At 45.2% G+C, this 15,178-nt stretch overlaps 1 protein-coding gene across 1 annotated transcript in view; it reads right to left on the bottom strand.

Moving 5' to 3' along the window:
* Positions 1 to 14,908, bottom strand: part of FAM124A (family with sequence similarity 124 member A) — a 63,031-nt gene extending 48,123 nt beyond the window's left edge. Inside the window, exons 1-2 of the mRNA XM_056126238.1 lie at positions 14,810 to 14,908; positions 2,831 to 2,862 (exon numbers count right to left, since the gene is read on the bottom strand). Coding sequence (XP_055982213.1) covers positions 2,831 to 2,862; positions 14,810 to 14,874 — 97 coding nt within the window. The 5' untranslated portion in view covers positions 14,875 to 14,908. The remainder of the gene's footprint in view (positions 1 to 2,830; positions 2,863 to 14,809) is intronic.
* Positions 14,909 to 15,178: the final 270 nt, after the last annotated feature.

The following is a 15,178-nucleotide window of genomic DNA, read 5'->3' as shown; positions in this document are numbered from 1 at the left end:
TTCAGCATCACATGGTTTTCCAAGCACCCCTCAGAATGAGTGAGGTGCTCAATGCCCACTCCCACTTCGAGCTGGGAGCAGCACCAGGGTACCATCATCTGTAGCTCCATGACCAGTCAAACCAAACCTCAGAGACTGAGGGGAAAGAGCGTGACTAAGGAGAGAAACTGGTGTTCCTGGAGGAAGTCGGGACACCTGACAATTCTGTGATGAAACCAGTGTTGGACAAATGAAACCCTCATGTCCCTGTGAATTAAGAACAAGCTGGTAAAGGAATGTCACCTGAATGTTGAGTAAGAAACACTCACAGACAGGAAAATCTATTTTCTAGCCATGAATGGGAAGAACCAAGGTGCCAATCCCAGTCAGGACTCTTTCAGAATTAAGCTGTTGAGGAGAGAGACGCTGCCAGTGGCAGGGGCATGGCAATGAGATGCAGGATCCGTACCCAGGTCAGCACGTGGAACTTGGAGCCAGGCACTGGCCCTGCAGCCTCTGGCAGGTGCCAGCATCAAGTGGGCAATGACAGAGAGTGACCCTGGAGTGGAATCCTTAATGCCACACTAAGCTTTCTTTCTCCTCAGACCTCTGAGAGTGACTGTCTAGTTTGGGAGTAAACACATTTTTCAAATCTACTTGGAAAATGCCTTTTATTACTGCTGCACCATTGTATCTATATTTTAAAGGAAAAAGGGTCAGCAACCTTGCTCAAAGGGTCAAGTGCAAGCATTGCATGCCCGGATTTAATCTCTGATGCTACCTGATCTCTGTGAACCTCAGGGAGTCTCCTGAGCATTGTGAGCATAGAAGCTAATGAAAAAATTAAAAATTTGACATAAAAATAAAGTAAGACTCTACTAGACTTTTTTTTCCAATTCTGTTATGTTGCACTAATAACTTGAGGGGCCTGTCTTGAGTTCTGATGTGGCCAGAACTGAGACTTCCTGTCCAGAATGAGGATGTGATGGCTGTAGAGGAAGAAACCATTTTTTTTGCTCAGAGGCAACACTGAGGCAGGCACTCAGAAGCTGAGGATGGTCTAGCTGAATGACCAGGACCGGAGATGTTTCCAAGCAGACCTAAGTAACAGAAACATACTGCCTTTGGACTTCAGTTTTTAATAGTTACAGGGAAAAAATGCTACTTGCTATTATATTTCTCCATGATTTATAGTCAAAAGTATTTCCTAACTAAAATATCAAGTGCACATTCTCACTCACCCAGAGGCCCCGTCCCTAAACAAGTGAGGCAGGCATCACCAAACACTTAAAGAGAAAAGAGAGAGCAATAAACAGGTATCGATCCCAGTTGTGCTAAGAGAAATTCCAACTTGAGTAGATTGCAATTAAAATAATGGAGAGAAAAACATCCCAAACCAAATCACCGTTTCTCTGACAAGAGAGGAGCTTTGTTGTGACCCAGAGGACTGATCTGGGAGCTACAAATGGAGCAAAGGCTTCAGGCACACATTTATAAAAAATTATTCTTGAAGAAATGTAGCCTCTGGGCAAAACTGACTGGAATGAAACAGACACAGAGAGAGGGAGTTCAAGAGAATGAGCTGTGAGTTTAGGAATGCAGAAGCTTCAGGGAGTGAATGCAAATCATTGGAGCATTATTCTCATTATTTCTAATGGTTCTTAATAACGAAGGGGCAATGTCGGGTCTCCAGTTGACAGAAATGATCACAAAGTGCTCATAGCAGTTATACTAATAACAAAATATAATTTGACACTAAATTACAATTCCAGATATATAGCTTTCTGCACTCTCACTGCAGAGAAAACTAAGCCAGAACATCAATAAACAGAAGAATCCAATTAAGTACTTTTCCCATTTGGGGCCTATTAGAATTAAGAGTTTACAAGGATAGTGAGATGGGACAAAACAATTCAGTATTTACTGATTCAAAAACACCAAGGCTTTCATTGTAATATAATTTATTGTTATTTTAAAATTTTCAATATGAATGGTTTTGGTCATTTGGAGAGTGATCTTTATCATGTAAATTTTTTCTATATGTAGTCCTATATGAGGCCTAATTTCCCACAAACAGATTTACTTGTAATTTAATATTTAATACATGTACCTTTTTATGCTCAGAGTGTGTTTATAAACATAATTCCACATTCATTTACCCTTATAAAAAATTACCTATGATATTTGCCTACAGATACAAAAATATAATGGAAGAAATCTCTTCACAGATGAGCTGGGACAACCCCATGAGTTATTGGGCTATCTGGCTGATCTGGCTGTGAGCAACAGAATTTTGATAACTACTGACTGAGTTATCTCCCTTCTTTTAGAAAAGATGCTTCTAGAAGCAACCATTTTAATAAAGTTTGAACTGAAGTTAGTTTTTTCAGAAGCAATTGACAGAGAAAAAACAATTGTATTTCTAGTCCAGAAATCAAGGGCCAACCAAATTTTCCAGGGAATGCCTCCAAAGAATCAGAGTACCCATGGGCTTTGACAAGGATACCTTCCCTGATTCTTGTTTACCACTAAAGCAAGTGCTAGGTTGATCCCAGTTACTTAAACTGTGGTTTGGGACCCTATGTGGGCTTGTGTAACTGAATGGGCTGCAAAGCACCAGGAAACAATACAAGGTTTTGGATGCGCAGTGATCAAAAATGAATTAGAAAGTCAACTGAGTCATGAAGCCATGGTGTTTCTGGCAGTACTTGCTTGTGTTGCATTTTGTGGCCAAAAGGGATCATGAGTAGAAAATGGTTAAGAAATTTTGACATAGGACATCTTCTCCCCACCCCTGCACAGGTTAGACTGCCCCTAAGACAACGTGGAAGTATATTTCAAAGATACTTACTGCTGGTGGAGGACTTGTGGCTGTAGTCAGACCTGAAATACAAAACCGTAGTGTTAGTAGGATTAATATGTTTTTTCTTTTATTTGATTTTGTTTGGGGGCTACACCTGGCGATGCTCAGGGGTTACTCCCCTGGTTCTGCCCTCAGAAATCACTCTTTGTGGTGCTCAAGAGACCATATGGGATGCTGGGAATCGAACCTGGGTTGACTATGTGCAAGACAAGTGCCCTACCTGCGGTATTATCCTTTTAATTCCAACATTTTCTTTATTCAAATGTTTTTTTTAATTGAATCACAGTGAGATACAGTTATAAAGCTTTCATGTTTGAGTTTCAGTCTATAATGATCGAACACCCATCCCTCCACCAGTGCACATTTTCCATCACTACTGTCCCCAGTATCCTCCCCTCCCCACCAAACCACCCATTCCCCTGCCTCTGTGGCAGACAATTTCCCCATTCTCTTTCTCCTCTTTTGGGCATCATGGTTTGTAATACAGAAACTGGGAGGCTATCACATTTGGTCCTTTATCTACTTTCAGCACACATATCCTATCCCAAACGATCCTTCCAATCATCATTGACTTAGTGGTCCATTCTCTATTCCAGCTGCCTTCTCCCCCAGCTCATGAGGCAGGCTTCCAACTATGGAGCAATCTTCCTGGCCCTTGTGTCTACTGTCCTTGGGTGTCACTCTCATATTATGTTATTTTATATTCCACAAATGAGTGCAGTTATTCTATGTCTATCCCTCTCTTTCTGACTCATTTCACTTAGCACGATACTCTACATGTCACTGTCACTGTCCCCCCATTGTTCATCGATTTGCTCAAGAGGGTCCAGTAACATCTCCATTATGAACATCCACATTTATAAGCAAATTTCATGACTTTATCTTTCCTAACAGCTGCATAGTATTCCATTGTGGATGCATCAAAATTTCTTTAACAAGTTGTCTGTTCTCAGACACTCAGTTGTTTCTAGATTCTGGCTATTGTTCTTTACTACAATGAACATACAGGTGCAGATGTCATTTCTACTGTGCTTTTTTGCATCCTCGGGATATATTCCCAGAAGTGGTATTGCAGGGTCTTATAAAAACTCAATTTCTAGTTATCCCAATGTTTTATTCAAGCAAGCATTTTCAATAACCACTATTAAGCCATATTTAACTTATTAAAAAAATGGCACAGAGGCCAAGGAGACGGTTTAGATGCTGGATCACATGCCCTACACGCAGGAGGCTGGGGTTTGACTTCCAAAACTGCATGCTCTCCTGAGAACCCCTGTGAATGATTCCTAAGCACAGACACAGGGAAGTGCTGCCCACGAGCAGTACCAGGTATGGCCTAAAGCCAAAAAAGGAAAGAAGTGGCACAAGTGAAAACCTGGAGACTGTGTAGTGAAAAATAAAATTATTTTTATAATTTTATTTGAATTTGAGAGAAAAACTTTAAAAGCACTTTATAAAGATTATATTCACCACATAATCATTGTACCCCATTATTTTAAATACTGGCACAATTATTTTTAATTATTATAGTTTAATGACATATTCCAATGATGGGTCTCATTCTCCTAACCCTGAAAAAGCCTTGAATATGGCACTTTAAAAAAAAAAATCTCAAGGCTAGGACGAAGAAGACGTTACTGGCACCTGCTCGAGGCAATCGACGAACAACAGGGTGGTCGTGATCGTGATCGTGAATGACATATTACAATAGTATTAATGCTTATGGTTTTTCTGTATAATTACCGCATCTGACCACCACCAAACTGCCCAAACTTCACCAATGTCCTTATGTTGTTTTTAGTCCCCCTTATAAAAAGCTTCATAAGTTAGGACAAAGAGCTTAGTGGACTGAACACATGTTCTGCAGGCTGGATCCTGGGTTCAATCACCAGCATGACATGATTACCTGAGCACTGCCAGGAGTGAGACTCTTAGATGGGAGGCAAAATGGGTCCTGAATCATCCATTTTGCATGCAAAGTTTTGGAATGAAAGTTAATTTTTCTGGGGAGAAAGCTCAGAATTTTCCATCATAATTCTTTTTTTTTTTTTTGGTTTTGGGTCACACCTAGCAATATTCAGGTATTATTCCTGGGTCTGCTCTTAGGGATTATTCCTGGCAGTGCTCAGGGAACCACATAGGGTGCCAGGGATGAAACCCAAGTCAGGCAGGTACAAGGTAAGCATCTTACCTGCTGTACTATCTCTCCAGTTCCCAAATTATCAATAGGTTCTTGAAGGGGTTAATGAACCTGCCAAAAGCCACACCACTGCAGATGAGCTCCCTTCCAATGCTGGCTCCCTATTGCAGAGTGATCTTCCACTGCTGGCTAAGCTGCAGAGGGGGGACCGGGAGGGGGAGAGCCAGAGAGGGACCCTTGCTGCCACTGCTTCCCTCAAAGTCAGCTGGTCATCAGGAAACAGAAAGACATGCTGAATTTGACCTTGTAAAATTAGGAAAGAAAGCTGGGTGGCTATTAAAGGAACAGGATGTGGGGCTGTTGAGGAAAAGAGAAAAAGCAGTGCCAGGGCAGGGGTGAAACCACCCATCAGTTTCTCTGGGAGGAATTCACTGCTGCCTCCCATGCTGGGCATTGGGCCAAGACTCTGCCCTATTGTGGGTCCAAGACTTCTCCTCTCTGGAAAAGTACCCAGTATGGAAGCTCTCGGTTTGCTCCTCCCCAGTCATTCAATGTCATTCTTAAAGGTAAAAGGTAAAGGCCCTCCCGTTGATCGTCGATTTGCTCGAGCGGGCCCAGTAACGTCTCCATTGGAGACTTTGTTGTTACTGTGTCTGGCATATCCAATACTCTCGGTAGCTTGCCGGGCTCTCCGAGAGGGGCGGAGGAATCGAACTCGGGTCGGCCATGTTGGCCGCTTGTAAGGCGAACGCCCTACCCGCTGTGCTATCGCTCCAGCCCAGAAAATAAAAAATCTCTTAGGCATGTAGGGGTTGTTCTACCAAGATGGTACTTAGGTGTTATAAATATGCAAATAATGGTTAATTATGATTAATTTTAAAGTTGTACATTTCTTTCATTTAGTCATTTGTTGCTATTTTAAAAGTCCAAGTTTTACTCCATTGAGTCGTCCACATTAAAAAAAAGTGTATTAGAAAAGTTAAAAAAAAAAAGCAGGGTCCCGGAGCAATAGCACAGCGGGTAGGGCATTTGCCTTGCATCTGGCCAATCCGGGTTCAATCCCCGACATCCCATATGGTCCCCCAAGCACTGCCAGGAGTAATTCCTGAGTGAAAAAGCCAGGAGTAACCCCTGAGCATTGCTGGGTGTGACCCAAAGAGCAAAACAAAGCAAAACAAAAAAAGCATAAGAAACATGCTTTTTTGGTTGTTGCTTTTGGACATAGGTGGCATGTTGCCTCTGGGTCACACATATGGGACCAAACTTGGTACCCCTGTATGCAAAGCAGCCACCTCAGCCCTTGGAGCTATCTCCCTGGTCTGGAAGTCTGGCTTAGAATAGTTCAAATACCCTATACTCTTTACAGAAAATAATGTACTCATTTATTGATAGAGGAACAAAATGGAAGAAAAACAACATATGGTTTTCTCTTTTCAAATAAAACACTTTAGTAGTCATAGTATTACTACATTTTAAAACCAGAAAATATAACTTGTTAACATTTGCATATCTCTTTATGTATTAAAACATCATGTGCAAATACCCATTTTAATATCACTTATTAAGAAGTGGAAATGCTATTATTATGCGTGAGGAGACAGACCATTGAGGACTGAGAAGGGTTTGAACTAGGCGTTCAGGGAGGCGGTAAGGGAAGAGCAGAAGGTGGAAAAGACTGACTAGGGCAGCATTGCTTGGTAAGGTTCCATTACTCCCCATGGGCCCCCGGGATAGTCCAAGGGGACTGCAGGTGAAAACTGAGCAAAGGTGGGGAACACGACATGAGATAAAGGGTACATTAGTAGAAGGAAGAAAGGTTGGGATGGGACTACAGTGAGAAAAAGGTTGAGAAAACCTGCTGGGGCCTGCTGACTAAGGGGAACCAAAGGGAGGAGACAAAGGCAAAGAACATTCAGGAACTGTGTGTCTGTAACCCAGGACTTATACATTAAGTTCTTTCTGGAACCCAGCAAAACATAAACATTAATAAGACAACACTGAGAAATCTATGTATTAACACAACCATCATCTGTGGTTGTAGATGCAATTTCAAAACCATTCCATTAAAATATGATCTGCTTAAGATGGCAGGAGTTTAAGTTCCATGACAAATCATTGGAATACAGCATTCCATAAGATGTGTACGAGAACTGTTATTAAAATTTTGTATTTTCACAGGGGCTAGAGACACAGCACAATGGGTAGAGTGCTTGTCTTGTACCCAGCCAACCTAACTTAGATCCTTACCACCCCAAATGGCCCCCTTAGTCTTGCCAGGAGTGACCCCCCTGAGTGCAGATCCAGGAGTAAGCATTGAATTCTGCTGGGTGTGGCCCCTGAACCAAAAATAAAATAAGATAAAAATAAAATTTTGTGTTTTCAGCTAGAACTTTCTGACTATTCCTGAGGCAGATGGGATCCACAATGCATACATTTGAAAGCACTACATACAGATGGGTATGTATGTAGATTGCAATTTACATTTGAAGCTTATTTCAAGAATTTTAAAATGCAATGGTTGTCTCTTAGGACACGTGGTACTAGCATAGTTAATGCCCCTGCCAGGAATTCCTCTGTATTTCTTATGCTAAAAAACACTGCTGGGTCCAGTCTGCCCTCAGCCATCTCATCACACTTCCTTCCTCTACAGCACAAATCTGATCGTGCCATGCTCTGAAGTTCAGGCAACAGCACCAACATAAAGCCCCCACCCCTTGCCTCTGCTCAGCTCTTCAGTCCATCCATCACCCCAACCCGCATCCCTGTCCACCATCAAAGCAGAAACCAAACAGGAAAGTTTCCTCACACTGCACATTGCTCCCTGGTCTCTGAGTCTGTCTACTGAATTCGTAGAGTTGCCTTTGACTAACAGAGATACAACTTTATTTATTTTTCCCAGAGGTGTAATTTAAGACTGTTTTTTAAATTGTGTTATGCCATTATAGCTTGCATACAATTACACAGTCCTGTGATTGTAGTTTTAAGTAAAGGGATGTATTATAATCTATTCAGCCATTTCCCTTTGTCATATGACTATTCCTTTATAAAGCATGCAATCATGGCATATTTATAAGTATAGCATTATATTTGCTTTCTTTTCCTTAAAAAATGTGATCATGAGTGGGAATTGGGACTGGGTCAAGGTATGAACACTTCTATAGATCTTATAATACATATTTCCAAATAACTATCGCAAGATTTGCTGGAAATACTGCCAGTAAAAGAAAAATTATAAAGCTCAAGACAATTTTTTTCATAATATGTTTCAATTATTTCAGAGAAAAACAGATGTTTCTGAAAGGTATGAATCCCAGTTTTTTTTTTTTAAGGTTGGGCGGGAACATCAGTACATATCTTGACAATCCTATTTCTTGGTCTCACATAATAATAATTTACCCAGGAGGTTCTGCATAAAACATTCAGCTTTGCCAGAATAAAGCATGAACACTATGAATTTTAAAATAAAACATTTATGGATATACAATACATATGAGCAATAGCACAGCCGTAGGACTGGAGCGATAGCACAGCAGTAGGGGCTGGAGCGATAGCACAGCGGTAGGGTGTTTGCCTTGCACGCAGCCAACATGGCCGACCCGAGTTCGATTCCTCCGCCCCTCTCGGAGAGCCCAGCAAGCTCCCGAGAGTATCTCGCCCACACGGTAGGGCCTGGCAAGTTCCTCGTGATGTATTCGATATGCCAAACACAGTAACAACAAAGTCTCCAATGGAGACGTTACTGGGCACGCTCGAGCAAATTGATGATCAATGGGAGGGCCTTTACTTTACTTTTACTTTACTTTATGAGCAAACTAATACAAGGATTATATATTTTTGTATACCTACACATACAGGCTGGAGCAATAGCACAGCGGTAGGGCATTTGCCTTCCGCGCAGCTGGCCTGACTGAGCTGGGTTTGATTCCTCAGCCCCTCTCAGAGAGCCTGGGAAGCTACCGAGAGTATCTCACCCGGCAAGAGACATATTCAATATGCCAAACACAGTAACAGCAAGTCTCACAATGGAGACGTTACTGGGCCCGCTCGAGCAAACCGATGAACAACGGGAGGACCATGCTACCATGCTACACATACAAATCTCAGCTTCCTTGCCAATTTATACACACAGACATATTAGCAATAGAAATATCTTACTAAATTTTATTTTCCAAGAAAATCTTCTGATTTAATCATCTTAATTGACTGTGGCGTTTCAGAAAAGTTCTCTTGATGCTCCTTGTAAAGTATGAGCAAGATGAATCATGGGCCTCATATTTCTCTTATTTCAATGAATCTAAGCCTGTGGTAATTTGCAGTACAGTAGCTGCACCTTAAGCACTAGGTCACAGTACACCAAGTAGATCAGTTTATCTTCTATGCAAGATTTCCCCCTTTGCTGTTCTTTAAACTGGTCCCATTTTAAAGTTTACCTCTTCTTTCGAAACTGCAGAGGTTTGCTGATACTTATTTAACCACAATGCATTAGCAGTTGGTGGCCACCCCTAGTTAAACGACATGCCATAAGCTCATGTATAGAAGCTCAGTATCAGCTATCCATGGATGGTGGCCCATTAATGCCAGAGCAGAAGTTTCAATGGAAACCAAACCAACAGGTGTGGTTATATTGGAGAGAGTGGCTTAGCGGTCAAATCTGGAGACGTCACTTATAAAACATCAGATCGAAGATTGGCTTTACTTATTCTATAGATTTTTGTTTTGTTTTTGTGTCAACTTTGCTCAGGGGCCTCTTCTTGACTCAATGTTCAGGGATCATTCCAGGTGGCACTTGAGGAACTATTTATGGTGCCCGGATCAAATCGGGGTCAGTCATATGCCAGGCAAGCGTCTTGCACAGTCTTCATTCTACAGATTTTAGTTGGGTTTATAATGCCAGCTGTCCTCTACTAAAAGCTTTTGTTTCTTTTTTCCCTTTGATGCCAGAGATCCAGCCCAGAGCTGCACACATATGATAAGTGCTCAACCACTCAGTCACATCCCCCCAAGTTCTGTTTGGTTTGGTGAACAAACCTGGTAGTACTAAGTACCATTTCTGGATCCATACTAGGGGCTCCTACTTACAGAGCTCAAGATACTCTGTGGTGCTGGAGACCAACCCCAGGCCTCCTAAATGCAAAACATATACTCAGTCCTTTGAAATATCTCTGTGGCCCTTGTTTAAACAGCACACACAGCCCATGAAGTGGGCACTATTATCATCATCTCCTGTGTACAAAAGGGAAAACAGTAAATAACTGGCTCAAGGTACCACTGTTTCTGAGTGGAGGAGTCAGAATTTGAACCTGAGTTCTGTGGCCCTTTCAACTTTCAAAGTGATTAGCATAAACAGCCCACTGGCAATGGGACCCACAAAAGTTCTTAAAACTGTCTCTTTGATCAAGCTGCTAAAAGAATTGATTATTACCTTTAAGCAAGACTATAAAAAAGCAGACTATAAAAAACCAGAGACTATAAAAAAACCAGCTCCCGGAGGAGAAGAGCGCAGTCTCCTGTCCCCGCGCCTGGCTATTCCTCGCCGGGCCCCTTGGAGGGGAGCGGGTTGAGCTTTCCTCCCCGCCCTGGCCAGGGCCCCGGCAGCCGAAGACCTTCAGGACCAGCCACCACCATGCTGAGACCACTCTCCGCACACCTGAAGGTACCGGCAGAGGGACAAAGCCACGTGGGTTCCGGGGCCGAGATCTCCAAGCCTACCCGGATTGGAGTCGAGCATCCTCCACCCAGATCCCCCAAATTCCAGTAGGCGGGGGTCACACCCACCAACTGGCCCCCTGGCGCCGTGTAATCCCATCAGCGGCCAAGACTCAGAGACTATAAAAACCAACTCCCGACATCTTATTATGACATCTCATTCCTACATTGACAAACTGGCAGGCTACCAAATGTAGCCTGCCCATACGGCAGAGTCTGGCAAACTCCCCGTGGTGTACCCAATATGCCAAATACCAGTAACAATGATGGGTCTCATTCTCCTAAAGAGCCTTGAATATAATCTCAGGGCTAGGATGAAGGAGACGTTACTGGGGCCTGCTCGAGGCAATCGACGAATAACAGGATGATCTGTGATCTGTGATCTGTGAAGCAAGACATTTCTAGTTTCAGTTCCTATGGTGGTTCCCCCCACCAAAAACCTAGCAATAACCCTTCCCTTTCTCCCCAAACTGGATAATCCCACAGTCCTGGATAATCCCACAGTTCTGTCTGGGACCCTCTGCCTTCCCCTGGTTATCTGAGCACCATAGCAGGAAAACAAGTGGCAAGGAGGCATGGTATCTGCATAAACACCCATTGCCAATCTCACCCGCATCTCTAGCAACATTGCCAAATCAGCATCTCAGAGCTCTATCCTCCTAGAGGAGGGGGCCTGCATTTGCATGGAAAGGAACCCCATCTTCCCACCTCTCCCTCCAGCTATTCTCTTATTAAAGCTACCCCAGCCACATTCGGTCTTTATAAAGCTCATCCATGCTAGAAAGCTGATGCTTCCTGGGTCTGTGATTAGGGAACACTTCTGGCCAGCTTGGAGGACCATATGCCATGCCCGGGATTCAATCAGGGTTGACTGCATGCAAGGCAAGAGCCTTGCCTGCTGTCTTATCTCTCCAGCTCACAGTTGGCATTATAATTTTGCTCCTGTATCCCTATCCTCTCCTTTCCTCTTTGTCTTTACAGAATCTTTTCTGAGAGTGTTTTCTCAACACAATTCTTACCTTGTTTAGGAAACCCTTCCCTCACTCCACCCTCCTCTTCAACTTCACCTCTCTTCCGTGTCCCCTTTTCCAGGCAAAGGGCTCTAGCTCTCTTCCTCACCTTCCCCTCCCTCTGGAAGTCATCCTGATCTGGCTTCCATTCCTCCAGGGTACTGCCAAATATCATCTACCTCATCATTGCCATTAAAAACAAAACAAACAAAAGACCCTCATGTTTCCAAGTTGCCCATCTGATCTCATTCCTTTCTTCCCTTGACCTCTAAGTACCACCTAGCTCTTCCTTCAGAGAAAACTCTATGCCCACATTCCCTCTAGCACTCCTCATTCCTCTTTTGCTTGCCAATGAATGTTCAACTTTTCAAGAACTGTTCTTAAATAGTACCTGCTTCACAGAGTTGTGGAAGGATTTGATGAGTTAATGAAATATGGTAAAGTCTTAGAAGAGGACCTGGCATATAGGAAATGCCAAGTAAATGTTTAATATTGTGCTGAAGAGACAATTCAGAGGGTTGGAGTACAGGCTTTGCATATAGGAGTCTTGGCTTCCATCCCATATGGGTCTGGAGCACCATCTGGAATGACCCCTGAGCACTGAACTGGGGGTTGACCCTGAGCTGGATGTGGTCGCACCAAAGACTGCTACTTAGTTGGTTTAATCTCTTCCCAGGGTTGCAAGTGCCATTTTTAGCTCACAGCTCCCACATATAACATCAGCAGATGACCCCTCTGAGCTCCAGAGAGATAGTCAATTGTCAGCTTATTATTCCTACTTGGATGTCTCCCAGTAACCCCAGAATACTCTAGCATATTGAAACTGACACTTCTCATTCAGCTCAACTTGGTTTGAAGAGATTCTTATGCTGCTTTCAGAAGCCAATGGAAAGTCAGCCTCTTTCCCATGAGAATTCACATCATTTTGCATATAACTTGAAGCCATTCAAGTTAATGATCCTCGCCTTGTCGGATGTGTCACTTGAGCTGAGTCTTGGGGGGAGAGTAGGGTTTCACCTGGTGGGCAACCATACACAGCAGAAAAAGGCCTAGCCGGCCACCAGGGCAGTCTGACAGAGGAGTCAGGAAAACCCTGTTCAGGGCTTGGGGTAGAGAGTGACAACAAACCTGCCTTGAAGCAAGCCACAGAGGGCGAGAGGGGGAGCTCTGAACACTGAGGCTTGTTGGTCACGCTAAGCTTTACAGAAACGCTAAATGTTCTGCAGGAACAGACACAAGATCAGATTTGCATTTGTAAAGGATTAAGAGCAAACGTGTACTGAGCCTTTTATGTGCTCCGCATCCAGCCTTGACTGGTAGGCAACCAAATGCTGGGCCGGATAAGAGAGGGTGAGCCACGAACAAGCAGGAAAGCCATGATCAACTTTTTTGATAACTAAACTTCAGTGGAAATATGACAAACACAAGACTAATAAGCAGACATTGACAACCGTGCACACGGCTCTACCTTCATCTTGAGCTTGAAAGAACCCCGGGGAGGCTATAAGAATTCTTTACACTGTCCTGTAATAGCTACATACTTTTGTGACAGAAACAGAGAACAGAAGCTCCAGTAACCTTTCCCAGGATTCCTGGCAGCTGTCTGGCCTTTCTTCGGGATCTCGGGGTGATGTCACTCCCTGGGCAAGGGCTTCCTCCCTGCATCTACAAGAGGCCTTGGGGAAAGTGTTTTAGGAAAACTCCGCAGTGTGAAAATGAAATGCACTCGCTGCTGCTTTATTTAACCCAACTGAAAATGAGCTGGCTCATTTTGCTTTTGTTTCTTCTATTCATGATCCAACTAACTAGAGAGAGACAGGATTAAAAAAAAAAGTCAAGGATCCTTAGTCAAAGCTGTTAAGTGTCTCATATAAAGTGTTTGGGAAGAGGAAGGGAGTTCAGTACTTGGAATCAGGTTACTGCTCTGGAATGGAATTGGGCTCTAGAGTGAAGTGTAAATGACCCCAAGTTTGGAGACACAAGGAAAGCCCACTGCAAGGTGTAATTTTATGGGAGTCAAGTTCCAGATTTGGGCTAGGTATGGAGGGTGGGGGATAGACAGGCAGGAGGACCTTTTTGCAGGGGTCAGATTGGACCGCTGGGTCCAGTCTGTGTCTGGATTCTCTTCCTGCCCTCTCAGAGTTAGGAACCCAGGGGATCAGCCTTCACCTCCCGAACCTGGAGAACCGAGGCTTCCTGGAGCCAGGGCAACTCCAGCCCTCCAGGGGGTCACTTTAAATAGGAAAAGACACCCTTTCCTCCTGGGTGGGTAAGCATCCTGCATGAGGCGCTGACTCAGCGCAGGGAAATCCTCTCAAGATAGGGGCTGCTTGGACGCTCTTACAATTACATTCATCTCCCAAAGACAGCGGGTCTTTTGTCCCACTCAGGAAAGCGTTCAGCGGGCTAATTAGTCTCCAAAGCTTTGCACTAATTGTTTGGGTCGTTGAAGCGAAGCGGACTTGAAGGTTAGCTCAAAGCAGCGCTAGAACACAGACAGCCCCATCTACAGCCCACCTGCACCCAAGGCAAGCGGTTGCAGCTGGGACAGGTGCACTGAGTGAGGTTAGGAAGTTGGGGCGGGGGTGCAGGAGTGAAGATGGGAGGGGTGGGGGGGGGGTTGTCAGCAAGCACAGTAAAACCCTAACATGAAAAAAGGGGGCAATACGATTCTCTTCGACAACTTCTGGAAGGCTTCTAGGTACAGATGTCCCACCCTCTTCTCCTCTTCTCACCCACAAACCCTTTATCCCCGAATCCAAGGGGGCTCCGGAGCTGTAAGACGGAATGACGCGCCCCGGGAAGGTCGAAACAAGCTCAAAAGCATCTCCTGTCCCTAAGGATGTTGGATGATGACCCAAAGCGCGCGTTCACCTCCCATCATCTCTGTGATCTTGAGGGTCGAGGGGGCCTGGGTGGGGCGAGGTACTAGGTGTGTGTTGCGGGGGGGGGGACCCTGGACCCCTCCGAATCTCTCCCCCGCCCTCTGACCGCGCTGGACAGAGCTGGTCCTTGCAGGCGGAGCGCGGGGGTCCGGGAACGTCGGGGGTGGCAAAGGGCCGCGCAACTCGGCGAGCGTCCCCCCCCCCGCCCCCCAACGACCCCGCTCACCCTCCGGTCTCGGCGCCCGAGTCCACGCAGTCGTCGTCCTCGCCGCCGCCGCTCTTGGGATCCATGGCGCGCTCGCCCCGGGCCGCCCGGCCCAGCCGAACCCGGCCCAGCCGAACTCGGGCTGGGCTCCGTCCGTCCGAGCGTCTCGCGAGCCGGGTTCGTGCCAAGAGCTCGGGCGCCCGCGGCAGACGGTGCCGCGCCCTCTCCTGGCCGCGCCGGGTACAGCACCCGGGGCCGGGCCGGACCCGGACCCGCCCCGCCCCGCCCCCCGGCCCGCGCGAGCCTACGTGCCCGCGCCGGGCGGGGGCGGGGGGTGGAGGGGTGGTCCGCGTGCGCGTGCGTACCCGGGCCGCTGCACCAAGACCTGTG

This window comes from Sorex fumeus, unplaced genomic scaffold (assembly GCF_029834395.1).
Source record: "Sorex fumeus unplaced genomic scaffold, SorFum_2.1 ptg000061l, whole genome shotgun sequence".
NCBI classification, from domain to species: Eukaryota; Metazoa; Chordata; class Mammalia; order Eulipotyphla; family Soricidae; genus Sorex; species Sorex fumeus.
Note: the sequence above shows the minus strand (reverse complement) of the source record. Positions and strands in the feature narration are given on the sequence as shown.